This window comes from Narcine bancroftii, chromosome 4 (assembly GCF_036971445.1).
Source record: "Narcine bancroftii isolate sNarBan1 chromosome 4, sNarBan1.hap1, whole genome shotgun sequence".
Lineage (NCBI taxonomy): Eukaryota > Metazoa > Chordata > Chondrichthyes > Torpediniformes > Narcinidae > Narcine > Narcine bancroftii.
The window spans coordinates 134928197-134944869 of NC_091472.1; the positions used below are offsets into that span (position 1 = coordinate 134928197).

The window sequence follows — 16673 nt, forward strand, 5'->3', positions numbered from 1 at the left end:
GTTAGTTTCAGTGGTAAATCATTGGGCCTCGTGAAGGACCTCCCAGTGGGCTGGTGCAGTTAGTTGGGAGGAGCTGTTTGTACCCACATGCTTTGTGATTGCAAGGGGGATGAAGGCTCTGACCAAGGGCAAGAGATGGGGAGAGGGAGGGGGTGGCGTCATTTTGTGCTTCTCATTATGCAAGCAATTGTGGTTTGAATTGTACAGTTGGGCTATGGTACTGAGCAAAACGTCCAACTCCTGGGGTTACCTGTGTTCTAATGTCATCCTAAAACAGGTTAAAGGTCTTGTATCAGGCAGAATTTGAAAAGGGCAGTTATGCATCATGTTTCTTCCCTATTCCATTTATTTCAAAGTATTATCTGAATAATTTCTAACCCTTAGATTTCAGGTTCCGTTGAAGCACAAACATTAATTCTCATCACATTATCATTACTTTGTCTTTTTTTTCTGGGAAAATAAATTACGTGCATCATACGAGCTCTCTATGTGAAGACATTTGTAATTTTGCCACCTATCTTGGTTTTAATAAATTCCAGCTGCAGGGGAGAATTTGAATCACACCATCTGGGTTGAACTTTCATCTCTTCTGGCTGGTTCTTTTTTTGACAGTGGCAGGACACTGCTTGCTGGGACGTAGGGAAACTGGCTGGAGCAGATCTCAACCACAGGCCATTATAAAATGGAAAAGCATCTACTTTTCATTTAAGTTGAGCATGAGGAGTAGGAGGATCAAACCCTGCTGTCCAGTTAATATTTTAGCCCAGAACCTGCCCAGAATTCACCATGCAAAGGTGGCCGAGTCCTCCAACTCAGCTGGACCTCTGGCTAGCCTCTACATTCTACTGGGTTTGTTATCTAGAATCCACTCTGAGAAAATCCACCTTACTGTTTTGAAAGTAACTGGAATTAATTTCTGTCTGTTTCACATTTTAAAAAAAAGTACAGCAGAAGAGCTCACCAAAGATAATCTCCCTCCAATAAACAAAAACTGTCAAAATAAAGGACTGAGCCTTATCCTCCAAAGTCAATGAGATGAACTGTTCATTTCAAAGGTGCCAATGTGTAATTGGGATCACAATGGGGATCTGCCTGATCTCAAGTCTTTGCTCATCAGCGTCCTTAAAGGGAATGAAGAACAGAAACCGGGTTACAACACGGCAACTCTTCTGTAACTGCTCTCCTGTTGAGCCTGGTTCCGGACTCCTTGCAGGAAAGCCAAGATCAGAGAATCACCCTCATGTGTTCTCTTTTTAAGCCTCAATGTGTGCCAGGACCCCGTGGAGAGCACAGGATTAGTACATTTGTTCCTAATCTGATTTGAGAGATGCCAAATATTTGTAGAGTCATTTTTGAAGTAAACTCACCATGTATTTTGTGTCAAAACACATGTAAGATTGAAATAATAGAATTGTGAGCTGATATCTTTCCGGAGGGTTAGCTACAATGTCTGAACGGAAGGAAATATGGTTTTCTGCCCACCTAGATAATGGATCTCTTGTATGAAAATGACATTTGGAGAGAGATATGGAAAGAAGAGGCATCCCCTCCAAGAATCACTGACAGTAAGTAGTTTAAGGAACAATTTACCACCAGTGGAATTAAAGTAACACTCTGATACAGAGAATGAGAATGATTCTGCCAAGCAGGGTCCACTCCATTCAGTGCCAAATCATTATTCCCTTCGCATTTTCATGTGAAATATTCATGTTTGAAAAGGCATCCAGGACAAGAAGTAAGGCACACTAGCTGAAGAGTGGATACCTATTTTAATGTGCGCTTCAATTTTCAATGAAAATTCTAACAAATATGGTATATTCTTTCAATTCACGTGTTGGTTGAGTTTCAGGAAATGATTTTAAATGCACTTACCAAGAGGGTAACCAGCCAAACCTGACCTTCACATGCAGGAAAGCAAATGTGCATGTGATCCAATCAATCTCAGCAGCTTCCTTGCAGGTGGATTAAGTTACATTTCTGAGATTGACTGGGATAAAAGTACAAGGTCCGATTGCAAACACAGTGATTTATTTTGGTTTATTGTCCAATTAATGAAGATTTTTGGGATGGAAAGTTGTTGATCACATTACCAATTGGGGGAGTTCCTCCTGTTTACTTCCACAAACCCCATTTTATTAAAGGTAAAAAGGTAAAGGTTCCATATTGGCACGAAATGCCACATTTAGAATGCAACATACATGAAATTCTTTAACTTTGTTGACTGTAAGGAAGTATTACTGCATGTGGCTTTAAATTATACCATGCTTTATACTCCTAGAAGTTTACAAAGTAATTTTGGTAATGCTTTTTTGTTGAATAGATTCTGAAGATTATCAGTAACTCATCTTAATGTTGCAAATGTTATTCGATGCAAGAGGCTGTAATTGTATCCTTTTAATACTATCCACACACAAGAGCAATCCTTGAACTTGCAATGTGGAAACATGTGGGGCAGAAGCATTCAGGAATGATGCTGTGCCTGCTATAAATAGAAAGTGAAATACTCCAGGGATGATGGAAAGTGGAGACTTAAGTACACTAGAACAATAGGAATGTCAAACTGCCATTCTGACCCTTGAAACTCATCCCTCGGGAAACCAAGCTTTCACAACTACCTTCTGAATGTTTCTAATGTTTATGTCTCCAATATTTTTGTTAATGTCAGCCCGAGTTATAATAAGACAAACAGCATAAAACAGCAAGCGTATTGTGGTGACACATCCTTGTAGTGGCGAACCGATCCCGCTTGTCACTCGCGGTTAGCAGGGCAGTCGCGGTAAAGATGGTTCCATGGGATTGTCTCTTCCTGTCCAGACCAGAAGGGTGTGTACGGACATGTGTCATTGTGATGCAAGGGCCAGAACACAGGGGACATGACCGGTGATATGCTTAAAGGCTGCAGTACGGAATTCAAATTAAAGCAGTTGAAATACTCAAGTTCGCAGCCTGTTGGCTCAGTCTTTTCGCTGCGGTCACTCACAACCTGCTACACTGGTGACCCCAATGACTCTCTACATCCTGAAGACTCTGCATATTGGAATCTGCAGCCATAGGCACCATCGCTTTGAAGCTGCCAACAGGCCCTGCACTTGGTTCAGGCAAGCGGAGGCCCTGTTCCAGATCAAACAGATAACCTCATATTCGACGAGATACTTTTACGGCGTCTCGTGGGTCGATTACCTCATCCAGGCGCTGCCAGAGGAAGGTAAATAGATGACTCTTAAAAACCTCCTCATGAGCACGTTCAGGCTCTCAGCGTGAGAGGGACACCAGGTTCCTTCACTTGGACGGCCTAGGCGATTGGACTCCCTCTGTTCTCATGGACGAGATGCTCACTGGCAGAAGGGCACAAGTCCTGCCTCATGTTCGAGTAGGCGTTCCTTGAGTAGATGCCCAAAGACATCAGATTCCTGTTGACACAGATTTCATTGACCCGCGCAAGGTTATGGTGCGAGTGGATGTTCTCTACTATATTACAAGCGTGAAGGCATAGACTCAACCAACTACATTACACGGCTGCTGCCAAGATCAGCGTCCAAGTCCAGTCCCCCACATGAGCAGGCCCTGCCCTGTCAGAGATCAGAAAGGCCTGATCCCAAATGGTGTTTCTACCATCAGCTTTGGGGAGCATTAGCAGACAGGTGCCACTAACCATGCTCATTCCCAAGAATTGACGGGGTCAGCCGCCGTTAGTGACTGCAGTGGCTGGTCTAGCGAACAGCTTTCTCCTTGACTGGGAGAGGATCTCAGGCCGCAGGTTCCTTGTGTACACGGGGCCGGAGATAAGTATCATACCCCCTACGGCACACGAGATGCGCACTCTGCCAACAACACTGCCATTAAAACCTTTGGGGTCACCACCTTAAATTGGTCTTTCACGCTGGGTTCAATGGACAAACCTCTGTAGGGTGCAGATTACTGCAGGCACACTCCCAACTAGTGGATCTCCAGGGCAGATGACTAGTCCACGCTGAGACTTTCCATACCATGCCTCCTCCACATGTCTAATGAGCCGTCAACACAGCTCACCTCTGTGAAGACTCCTCATGGCCAGTATAGCCACCTCCTCACTAACTTTTCCTCCAGTACACTGCCAAAGCATGGCATCCAACATCATATCGCCACCACTGGCCCACCATTGCATTTGTGAGCCCACTGCCTGGCCCCGGACAAACTCAACCTTACCAAGGAAGAGTTTAGACACATGGAAATGTTCAGCATTATCCCCCGTTCTGATGGCCTGTGGGCCTCAACCCTCCATCCACTTGGAGCCAAAGTCCAACGGCAGCTGGAGACCCCACGGGGACTACACATGCCTCAACAATGCCCGACCGCTACCCAATTCCCCATATCCAGGATTTTACAGCGAACCTCCATGCACCCAGATGATGTCCAGAAGATGGCTATCATCACTCTGTTCGGACTGTTCGAGTTCTTTCGCATGCCATTTGGCCTGAAAAATGCAGCACAGACATTCCAGTATCTTATGGTCAGCAGAGACTCGCCTTTCCTCGATGACATCTTGGTAGTCAGCCGCATGCCCAAGGAGCATGTGACACACCTGCTCCAACTGTTCAACTGCTTCACACAGTTCGGCCTCACGATTAACCCTGAGAAGTGCCAGTTCAGACTCGCAGAAATAGACTTTCTGGGACACAAAATGACCAAAGATGGTGCCACCCCCTTACCCGACAAAGTGGAAGCCAATCGACTGAAAGGCCTGCAAGAGTTCATGGGCACGGTGAATTTTTACAACAGGCTCATCCCTGCAGTTGAGATCTTTTCAAAGAAGGAGCTCTCATGAATGTAGGAGGCTCATACGCTTTTGAGGAGACCAAAGAGGCCCTGGCTGATACAATGATGCTAGTCCAAGCATGAATGGATGTACTGACAGCTCTCACAGTCCAAGTGTCAAAGACAGCAGTAGGATCTGTCCTGGAACAGTTCGTTGATAATTCATGGAGACCTCTTGCCTTTTTTCATCGCCACCTGCGACTGCCTGAAGTATAGCATGTTTGACAGAGAGCTACTGGCTCTCTACCTGGCTGTCCGCTATTTCCATTACTTCCTGGAAGGGCGTCCATTCACTGTCCACACGGATCACAAGACGCTCACTTCCGCATTCTCAAAGTCCTCTGACCTATGGACCGTCCGACAGCTGAGGCAATTATCCTACGTCTCCGAATTCGCCACCACTATTCGGCATCTATCCTCAAAACACAACATTGTTGCCGACACACTCTCCAGGCCAGTGGTCAATACAATGGTGCAGGGCATCGACTACCATGATCTTGCTCGTGCCCAGCAAGATGACCCCAAGATGTTCAGTTTCATAACTATGGTCACAGGATTGCAGCTCCAAGAACTCCCACTTGAAAACAATGGCACCATGCTCCTCTGTAATGTCTCCACAGATCAACCCCAACCGCTGGTTCCCGTCCAATAGAAGAGAACACTTTTCAACATAATCCATGGTTTGTCACAACCCCCCCCCATCCGCACAACAGTGTGGTTGGTTTCCGCAAAATTTGCTTGGCACGAGCTACATAAACAGATCATAGAGTGGGAAAAAACCTGTACAGAATGCCAATCTACCAAGGTCTAGCTGAACACCAAGCACCAAATCCAACAGTTTGTCGCTCCAACCCGCAGGTTCCAGCATGTCCACCTCGACATTCTCGGGCTGTTGCTCGGCTCCCGAAGGTCACGGTACCTGCTCACAGTGATGGACAGGTTCACACATTGGCCAGAGGCCATACCCATTCCGGATACCTCCACCAAAACGTGCGCCAAGGCTTTCCTCTCCTCCTGGGTCTCCTGTTTTGGTGTCCTGGCAGACATAATGACCAACCGGGAGCCACAGTTCACCTCTGCCCTGTAAACCAAGCTCCTGGGTACTCCATTGCATTGCACCACGGCTTACCACCTCCAAATCAATGGTCTAGTCGAGCGCTTCTATGGCCACCTCAAATCGGCACTTACGGTGAGATTATTGCAGTCCCTGGGCAATTCCTCCCTCCAGCACTCAATCAGGACACCTGCACTGCAGTTGTCCTCGAGAGGTTGTGGGACAAACTGGGCTCCCTTGCACCATCACCACCATCACAGCATGGTCAGCCACCCTGCAACTACCCTAGACTTGTCCTCCTGTGAGTATGTATTCGTGCGAAGGGGCGCGCACAGGATTCCCCTTCAGCGACTTTATGAGGGACCATACAAGGTGCTGCAAAGAAACGCATCCACATTTACTCTTGACATTAGGGGCAAGGAGGAGTTATTCACACTGGACCATTTGAAATCAGCCCATCTGGACTTGTCCCAACCAATACAGGGCCCCCCACCGGTACGTAGGGTATTGGCTGCTGAAACAGCACACCTCACCCGTGCTGCATCGCCAGACCATCGTTGCCAGTTCTGGGGGTGGGGAGGTTGTGCAGTGACACACAATTGTAGCAGCGAACCAGCTGCTTGTCATGTGTGATTAGCGGGGCAGCTGTGGCAAAGGTGGCGTTGATGGATCATCTCTTCTGGTGCAGACCGGAAGGGCGCGTGCGTGACGCAAGTGCCAGAATGCAGGGGGTGGGGCCAGAGATGGGTTTAAAGCGTAGAATTCAAATTAAAGCAGGTGTGAATCTCGAGCTCTCAGCCTGTTGTCTCAGTCATTTTGCTCACAACTCGCTACAGTAAAAGTTTCTTTATTTAGCTTTCAATACACTAGCAGGAGAAGGGGTACAAAGAAAGAGTTCAGTAACGCATTCTCTACACTGATCCCTAACTCAGAGCATATGGAGGGCTCATCACCTTTGGGCAGGGGTCTGTGTGAGACCCTACAAGTTTCACACGAGTTTCACACTGCTGGTATTTGCTTATTTTCTTTTAAACATACATGTTCCCTTGTGGTGTCTACAGATGGCTGGAAAATGTCAGGGTGTCCTTTACTCGAGGTGTATTTACATTCTTGTGGAGTTAGTTACTATCTTACTACCAGCCCAGAGAAGGTCATGTTAGAATGCAATTATATTCCCACCAATTTACAGGCAGCTACTGTATTTTCTCACTTAATTCATTAACCCTTTGTTGAGCATATTTGTTGAAGTTTCACACTTTCACCAAGACCCAAAAGGAATGCAAAAGTGATTTGTCTGTGTCATATTCTTCTTTGGCTTGGCTCTGCGGATGAAGATTTATGGAGGGGGTAAATGTCCACGTCAGCTGCAGGGTCGTTTGTGGCTGACAAGTCCGATGCGGGACAGGCAGACACGGTTGCAGCGGTTGCAGGGGAAAATTGGTTGGTTGGGGTTGGGTGTTGGGTTTTTCCTCCTTTGTCTTTTGTCAGTGAGGTGGGCTCTGCAGTCTTCTTCAAAGGAGGTTGCTGCCTGCCGAACTGTGAGGTGCCAAGATGTACGGTTTGAGGCGATATCAGCCCACTGGCAGTGGTCAATGTGGCAGGCACCAAGAGATTTCTTTAGGCAGTCCTTGTACCTCTTCTTTGGTGCACCTCTGTCACGGTGGCCAGTGGAGAGCTCGCCATATAACACGATCTTGGGAAGGCGATGGTCCTCCATTCTGGAGACGTGACCCACCCAGCACAGCTGGATCTTCAGCAGCGTGGATTCGATGCTGTCGGCCTCTGCCATCTCGAGTACTTCGATGTTAGGGATGAAGGCGCTCCAATGAATGTTGAGGATGGAGCGGAGGCAACGCTGGTGGAAGCGTTCTAGGAGCCGTAGGTGATGCCGGTATTGGAAATTGGATATTACTCATATTCTTATTCAAAAGCTAGTCAGCTAGAGTTAGTAAACTTTATTGAACTAATGCAAACCAGCAGTAAGTGTTACTCCTTTAACAAGAAGCTCTAAAATGAGCAAAGAACACAAGGAGAGCAGTGTACTGCAATTTGGCCTTGATGGATCAGATATGCATTTCTCATGTACCAACTCATTTATCTGTGGCAGTTTCACTGCATTACATTTGGATTAGTAATGTTTTCTTAACTGTCCAAAATCAATTATGCCTAGAATTACTGCAATTTCTGGTGGATTAGAATTACTAACATATTTATGGCACTGGCTTTAATGTTGATTTTTGATGTGTGCAAGTGGATCCACTCTGAGCCATTCTGTTCAGAATTCTTCCATACTTCCTCATGCATCAGGGGCAGATTAATTTTTCAGTATACAGTACATAAATTGTGCCCTCCACTTCCTTCACAGCTGCTCATTCTGACTTCCCCAACAAGTCTCCAATGGGACACTAGTGCCAGGCTAATGGCCTGATGTTCATCAGCTGCACTGCCCTTGGAGGCTCATCATGTGGGTGGAAGTATGTGCATATGTTGCTGATGGACGCTGAAGGTCAGGGGAATCCATATCCAGTTAAAAATGCCAAGAAGTTCTGATGTTACCCCCGATATTGTTACAGAGGATCATATTCACATCAAACTTGTCGGTTGTTCCGTAACTTTCTCATAACCAGTCATGCCATTGCCACAAGTGTTTCTGGAGCCTGATCAAATAAATATTAATCTTGAATCATGACTTCAGAATTTACAAGAAAATATCTCAGATTCAAATTTTTCAAAACAAATGCAAGTGCAAACAATTGTGTCAAAAATTTCTGATTATTATTTTATCCCATAAAGTTGGTAATTTTTTTTCAAAAGAGTCTATTTAACTCTTCTTTCTCAACATCATTAGAAAAAAAAATCCCATGTATCTAAAGTGAAGAATACATTTCCTGGCCAGGGAAGAGGTTGAGATGATTTCCTGATCTGCTCCAGACAAAGTTTGTTGAGGTCTCTCAATCAAGTGAAACACGAAAGTCTGCAGATGCTGTGATTGTAGTAAAAACACACCAACATGCTGGAGGAGCTTAGCCCGTCTTTTCAGCGTCCATCAGAGACAAAGATATATTGCCAATGTTTCGGGCCTGAGCCCTTCTTCAAGGAATAAGCCAGAGCAGGAAATCTCAGAATTCAAACAATGGGGGAGGAATCCAGACAAACAAAAGGTGTTAATTGAATATGGTAAGGGACAAGGTAAGAATTTATCATGTTTGTGCAAATGGAGAGAGAGAGAGAGAGAGAGAGAAAGGGAAAGATGACAGGGAAAGAAGGGATGGGATTTAGCAAAAGCCAGTGGTTGTGGTCTCCTCTACATTGGAGAGGCGGAACGCAGACAGGGAGATTGCTTTGATGAGCAGCATGGATCTCCCAGTCGCCACCCATTTTAATTCATTATCTCATTCCTTTGCTGACATGTCTGTTCATGGTCTCATGCTCTGCCAGACTGAGACCACCCGCAAATTGGAGGAACAACACCTCACCTTCGAACTGGGCAACCTCCAACCAGATGGCATTAATATCGACTTCTCTGGCTTTTGTTAAACACCTCCCCCTTGTCTCTCCACTTCGTCTCCATCCCCGTCGCCCCTTCGCCTTTCTCTGTCTCCGTTTCTCTCCATTCACACAAACAGGATAAATTATTTCCTCCCCTTATCACATCCAATTAACACCTTTTGTTGGTCTGGATTCCTCCCCCATTGTTTGAAATATGAGACTTTCTGAGATTTCCTGCTTCTGGCTTATTCTGTTTATTCATTGAAGAAGGGCTCAGGCCTGAAAAGCTTACAGAGACTGAAAATGCCAGCTGAGTTCCACCAGCATTTCTGTGTTTTTATTATCTCTCAATCAGTGGCTTAAAATTTCCTATTTTAGAGAGGGAGAAAAAAGCCCCAAAATTGACATGCTGGACTGTACTCTTTCTCGTGTTTACAATTCTACTTAGCACATTAAGTCAGTACCAATCATTAACTTATGGAGGTATTTTGATTTTATGATGGAATTATTACATTAAGAATCACAGAATGTGCTTTAAAATCACATGGAATTGATAAATTTAGTCCAAAAACAAATCAAATTGCTTCCTTATAAGGCAAACCAAGTTCCTATTTACCTTGAGTCATTTGCTAATTTCTTTGGCTTGGCTTCGCGGACGAAGATTTATGGAGGGGGTAAGAAGTCCACGTCAGCTGCAGACTCGTTTGTGGCTGACAAGTCCGATGCGGGACAGGCAGACACGATTGCAGCGGTTGCAGGGGAAAATTGGTTGGTTGGGGATGGGTGTTGGGTTTTTCCTCCTTTGCCTTTTGTCAGTGAGGTAGGCTCTGCGGTCTTCTTCAAAGGAGGTTGCTGCCCGCCAAACTGTGAGGCGCCAAGATGCACGGTTTGAGGCGATATCAGCCCACTGGCGGTGGTCAATGTGGCAGGCACCAAGAGATTTCTTTAGGCATTCCTTGTACCTTTTCTTTGGTGCACCTCTGTCACGGTGGCCAGTGGAGAGCTCGCCATATAACACAATCTTGGGAAGGCGATGGTCCTCCATTCTGGAGACGTGACCCATCCAGCGCAGCTGGATCTTCAGCAGCGTGGACTCGATGCTGTCGACCTCTGCCATCTAGAGTACTTCGACGTTAGGGATGTAAGCGCTCCAATGGATGTTGAGGATGGAGCGGAGACAACGCTGGTGGAAGCGTTCTAGGAGCCGTAGGTGGTGACGGTAGAGGACCCATGATTCGGAGCCGAACAGGAGTGTGGGTATGACAACGGCTCTGTATACGCTTATCTTTGTGAGGTTTTTCAGTTGGTTGTTTTTCCAGACTCTTTTGTGTAGTCTTCCAAAGGCGCTATTTGCCTTGGCGAGTCTGTTGTCTATCTCATTGTCGATCCTTGCATCTGATGAAATGGTGCAGCCGAGATAGGTAAACTGGTTGACCGTTTTGAGTTTTGTGTGCCTGATGGAGATGTGGGGGGGCTGGTAATCATGGTGGGGAGCTGGCTGATGGAGGACCTCAGTTTTCATCAGGCTGACTTCCAGGCCAAACATTTTGGCAGTTTCCGCAAAGCAGGACGTCAAGCGCTGAAGAGCTGGCTCTGAATGGGCAACTAAAGCGGCATCGTCTGCAAAGAGTAGTTCGCGGACAAGTTTCTCTTGTGTCTTGGTGTGAGCTTGCAGTCGCCTCAGATTGAAGAGACTAATATTGTTTGACTAATTAACAGAAATATTTTTTGCTGGTTGTCTTAAAAGTCTTTCAAGTACAGATGGAGCTGTAGTTCACTCATTACCAGAAAAGCAGCCTTAGAGCATAAGAGATGAACGGTTTAATAATTTGGAACTTTATGACTCGCACAAAACACCCAGATCTTCACTCACAATTTTAATGTAAAACAATAAGAATTCATCCATACATTCATACACTCTTCCAGACTGAGGCTTCATCTGTGGCTGCTATCATTTTCTGTAGAATTGTCCGCTCTCCTCCCACCATTCATCTTGCTTCGCCTCCATGAAAAAAGCACCTGTTCTTACACTAGTACAGATGGGATGAGAATCTAGTAGCAGTTTTCCATGTTTAGTGAACTGTACTCCTGAATAGGTCAGTGATCCAATCTAATTCATCACTGTGCCATGAGATAAATAGCAATTCTAATATCTCCCACATGGAGAAATGGTACCCATATTTCATTTGATAATGATAAGCATCTTGCCAGTAATTGGGTATTGTTGTTTGCTATTTAGGTGCTTGCGTTTTGAATCAAAATCTTACTATTTTACATTTATTCAGTTTGGATCCATTCATTACAATTTTTACCCTGTAAGATTTTGTTGTTTTCTCCATTAAGATTTTTGATCTACAGATTATTTGAACAAAACGTTGCATGGTTATTTTTTTATGATTTTGACTGCAATGCTAATTGAAACATACTTAGGTTTCTATATTAAATGTACATTTTGGTCACAACAAGAATTACTGCAACTTGACTTGTTCCAACAAAAGCAAAATAAAACACACCTGAATTTTTTAAACATATGGTTGCAATCCACTCTAATTTAGGCACACTATTAATATTACAAATACAGACATGTCTAAATAATTTGACCCAAAGTTAAAGAAAAGGTAACATGACATAACTGGAAATGTATTCTCAGCTGTCCTTTCTTTCATGGGGTTAAATAGGGAAATTACAATAACTTTTTTTCTTGTGGAGTCTGTAATGTCCTAAGAATGGTCTGCATGAACTAAACCTTCTAATCCTCTTTCTCTGTTGTTTCTAATTCAGCAAACAATGAAACTTGCTTTACTTAATTTATCTTATGAAGATTCTCCTGCTGAATCACTTGTAGAAACATTCATAGATGCACAGCAAAGCTATAAGCCCTTTGGCCTACCATGTTCATGCCAACCATCAAATACTATTCTAATCCCATTTACCAGCACTTGGTCTATAACTGACTACGCTTTGGTGATTCAAGAGCTCATCTAATGCTGTGTTTCAAGTGTCTTCAACATCTTCTCAGGCAGTGTGTTCCAGTAACACTTCATCTTTGACCAGTCTTGCCTCATGCACTTTTAAGGCAGAGAGATGCATATGTACATGAACATTTCTATGCTCATGCGCCTAATTTCAAATCCTTTCTTTCAAATGCCATTTAAACGTTGTCTGGTTTAATGAATACACTCTTGATCACTTTTATCTTTCCTAATAAACAAAGCATGACATCTTTGATTATGGAATCATAGACTTCTGTAACACGGAAACAGGTTATCTCTTCCATGAAGATCAAGTTGTCTTGCTGAGTCTGTCCCATTTGCCCGTGTTTGGCCCACATTCCTCCAAACCATTCCTATCCACATATCTGTCTCTGCGAATCTTACCCATCAGTTCTCCATTCCATGGACACTCATTCTGAAGAAGGCCACTCTATATGGCAAAAAAATTAATTTCATGAAGTAATCAAAAGGGTAATGAAAGTTAGAATGGCCATTCTATTGACACCTATTAAGTAATATTAAATGAATGGCTTAAAATAAGCAAGCCAACAAGGTTTCAGATTCAACATTTCATTGCTTTATGAACTACCAGTTGAAGGATTTTTTTTGATGAGTCTAATATAATTCCCACAGACTAACTTGTCCTCCCACAGAATCAGAATCTGCAAAGTGCGACCATAGAAGTGTTGTGCAATTAATTATTATCCTGAAAACTGTTCATCTGAATATAGGCTGACCACAAAATTGATATTGCTTTTAAGAAAATACAGCATTATTTGTTAATACTGACCTTTTGGTCCTCGAATTCCAGGTATTCCTCGAGCTGCTGGGGCTCCTCGGAGTTTAAATGTTTCTTCAGATGCTCCTTTAACTGTCAGGGGCCCTCGGTTTGCTATTTGAGAACTTGCTGGCTCTGCAGCTGCCAGTAATGCAACCTGGAATTCAAGGACAAAGTTATGAAAGTTTTGTTGTGAATTTTTTTAGCCCAAAAAACACTACTTACAAGTACTACCCGTAAAATGATCCCAAAAAGCAAGGCTTAAAATTGAACCAGGATCAGACTAAATGTAGTCTTAATTACCACAGAAATATTGGATCTGGCAGCCAAAATTAAGATGACTAATATGGACAAAAATGTGGAATGAAAGATTAACCAAAAAAAAAAAATCCACACTGAATCAACATGTTTGTGCCTGTGCTATCCTGCAGCTGAGGTTCTAATCCTAAACTCCTTCTCACTTTTCTACACATTTTGTTTACAAGCTATCTTTTATTCAGCCCAATATAAGCTGCTGGGGAAACTCAGCAGGTCAAGCCACATCTGTAGAGTCAAACGGATGGTCAATGTTTCAGGACAAGGCCAGGCATCAGGACTGAGTGTGTTAAGGGGTAGCCAATGAGCTGAGGGGGAAGGGTAATACAGGAACTGGCAAACTATAGGTGGATCCAGGTGAGGATATATCAAGCCCAGCGCTGTCTGTATGGAATTTGTATGTTCTCCCCAAGACCTCCATGGATTTTCCCTGGATGCTCCAGTCTTCACCCATCGCTAATTGGTCGGCTCAGGATTAAATGGCTGGAATTGGCTTCTAAAAATTAGGAAGTTGGTTCAGGTTAAGAGGGGGGCATATGCTAAATTTAAGAAGCAAAATTATGATTATTACACAGATTGCAGAAAAAACCTTAAGAAGGAAATTAGAAAGGCAAAAAGAGAAAGTATGAGGTGTCAATAACTGATAAGGTAAAAGTGAATCCTAAGGGTTTTCATAGATATGTGAATAGTAAAAGGAGGGTTAAGGATAGAATAGGACTGCTGGAAAATGGGAGCGGTGAACTGTGCAAGGAATCGTATCAGATGGGAGAAATAGTAAACAATTTTTTTCTCATCTGTGTTCACGAAGGAAAAGGACATTGGACTATGTGTTATAAATAAAAATATGAGGGAAGGGAAGATGATGATAGCCTCAAAAACTGTGAGGTGACCTGTGGAGGCAATGAAGGGCTGCAGGTTATGGAATCTGATAAGAAGGGAAGGTTATAAGTTGAACCAGAGTAGATCAGAAGAAAAGAGAGGAAAAGACGAGGTGAGGTTTACCTGAAATTTAAGGTTATTGGAATGTAGATTACCCTGATACCTTTCTTCTATTTTATATTTGGCTTCACCTCCAATGGAGGAGGCCAAGGACAGACAGGTTGATGAGACAGTGAAGAGGGGAGTTGAAAAGGCTTACAACTGCGAGCTCACTATGGCCAAGACACAGTTGCTTGGCAAAGCAATTGACTAGTCTGACTGGTCTTGCTGACATAGAAGAGGCCACCTCGAAAGCACTGGACTTTGCTCCAAATTATAGCGCCTACAGTGTCCTTACATAATTTTTCAGTTAGTTTAATCCTGTTCATTTTATGGAGTCTTCTTCATGATTATTCTTCTTCCATAATCTAAAAGCTCCATGAAAAGTGTTTTTATTCTATTTTTGAAATGACATTGAATTTACCTGCTTTAAAATTACACAAAAACAAGCCTAACCAAGACATGATGGAATAAGTCTTTCTAGTTGTGAAGCAGTTGTACTTCAAATATTGAGCATGACTGGTGGTGTCAGAATACTATCAGTGACCATTAGTGGGATATCTTGGGGAAACATATACCCTTCTTCATTCCCCATCTACATTTGTGCATTCAACCGGAGCATCAGAAAGTCTTAATCCAATCCATAAACCAAGAAGATGAAACCTCTCTTTAACCAACTGGAGAAAGGAAAAGTGGAGTTTTATGTGTCAAAGTAAATACAAAAAATTGGATCATTTTACTTAGGCCCAGATAATCATTCAGCATGGTTGATCTTTTATTGTCAAAAATATTCAGGAGAAATGTAAAAAACTGATCAAAAGTACAATTGCCTCATCTTGTTTGAATCTATACTGCAATGAGATTCCTATCCCAACTGAACCAAATTGCTCTTTAAAGGGCAAAAGTAATCAATAATGAACCTACCCCCACCAATCACAGCACAATTAGATAATGCTACTCTAGATTTGCAAATGAAGAGTAAATGGGAAGGCTGTCCACTTCATTGATGGTAGCAGCCATATTTTCTCTTATATAATGTTTCTTCTTTCTTTGGCTTGGCTTCGCGGATGAAGATTTATGGAGGGGGTAAAAAGTCCACATCAGCTGCAGGCTCGTTTGTGGCTGACAAGTCCGATGCGGGACAGGCAGACACGGTTGCAGCGGCTGCAGGGGAAAATTGGTTAGTTGGGGTTGGGTGTTGGGTTTTTCCTCCTTTGCCTTTTGTCAGTGAGGTGGGCTCTGCGGTCTTCTTCAAAGGAGGTTGCTGCCCGCCAAACTGTGAGGCGCCAAGATGCACGGTTTGAGGCGATATCAGCCCACTGGCGGTGGTCAATGTGGCAGGCACCAAGAGATTTCTTTAGGCAGTCCTTGTACCTTTTCTTTGGTGCACCTCTGTCACGGTGGCCAGTGGATAGCTCGCCATATAACACGATCTTGGGAAGGCGATGACCCACCCAGCGCAGCTGGATCTTCAGCAGCGTGGACTCGATGCTGTCGACCTCTGCCATCTCGAGTACTTCGACGTTAGGGATGAAAGCGCTCGAATGGATGTTGAGGATGGAGCGGAGACAACGCTGGTGGAAGCGTTCTAGGAGCCGTAGGTGATGCCGGTAGAGGACCCATGATTCGGAGCCGAACAGGAGTGTGGGTATGACAACGGCTCTGTATACGCTTATCTTTGTGAGGTTTTTCAGTTGGTTGTTTTTCCAGACTCTTTTGTGTAGTCTTCCAAAGGCGCTATTTGCCTTGGCGAGTCTGTTATCTATCTCATTGTCGATCCTTGCATCTGATGAAATGGTGCAGCCGAGATAGGTAAACTGGTTGACCGTTTTGAGTTTTGTGTGCCCGATGGAGATGTGGGGGGGCTGGTAATCATGGTGGGGAGCTGGCTGATGGAGGACCTCAGTTTTCTTCAGGCTGACTTCCAGGCCAAACATTTTGGCGGTTTCCGCAAAGCAGGACGTCAAGCGCTGAAGAGCTGGCTCTGAATGGGCAACTAAAGCGGCATCGTCTGCAAAGAGTAGTTCACGGACAAGTTTCTCTTGTGTCTTGGTGTGAGCTTGCAGGCGCCTCAGATTGAAGAGACTGCCATCCGTGCGGTAATGTACATAAATATATAATAGCACACACATATAACATGCACAAAATCGTAAATTGTGTAAAAATAATATTGTATAGTGCATGCACATATATTAACGCATGGGTGTAGCATTCTAAATTCTGATTGACAAAAGCAATTTGAATTTAATGGGACATGAGCCAAACCACATTC

General features: G+C 44.0%; 1 protein-coding gene across 4 annotated transcripts in view; it reads right to left on the reverse strand.

Annotated features, from left to right (window-relative positions):
• Positions 1 to 16673, reverse strand: part of emid1 (EMI domain containing 1) — a 383223-nt gene that overhangs the window by 114729 nt on the left and 251821 nt on the right. For all 4 annotated transcript variants that reach the window (XM_069932905.1, XM_069932904.1, XM_069932907.1 and 1 more), the window contains exon 6: positions 13121 to 13265. In XM_069932905.1, the coding sequence (XP_069789006.1) occupies positions 13121 to 13265 (145 nt within the window). The remainder of the gene's footprint in view (positions 1 to 13120; positions 13266 to 16673) is intronic.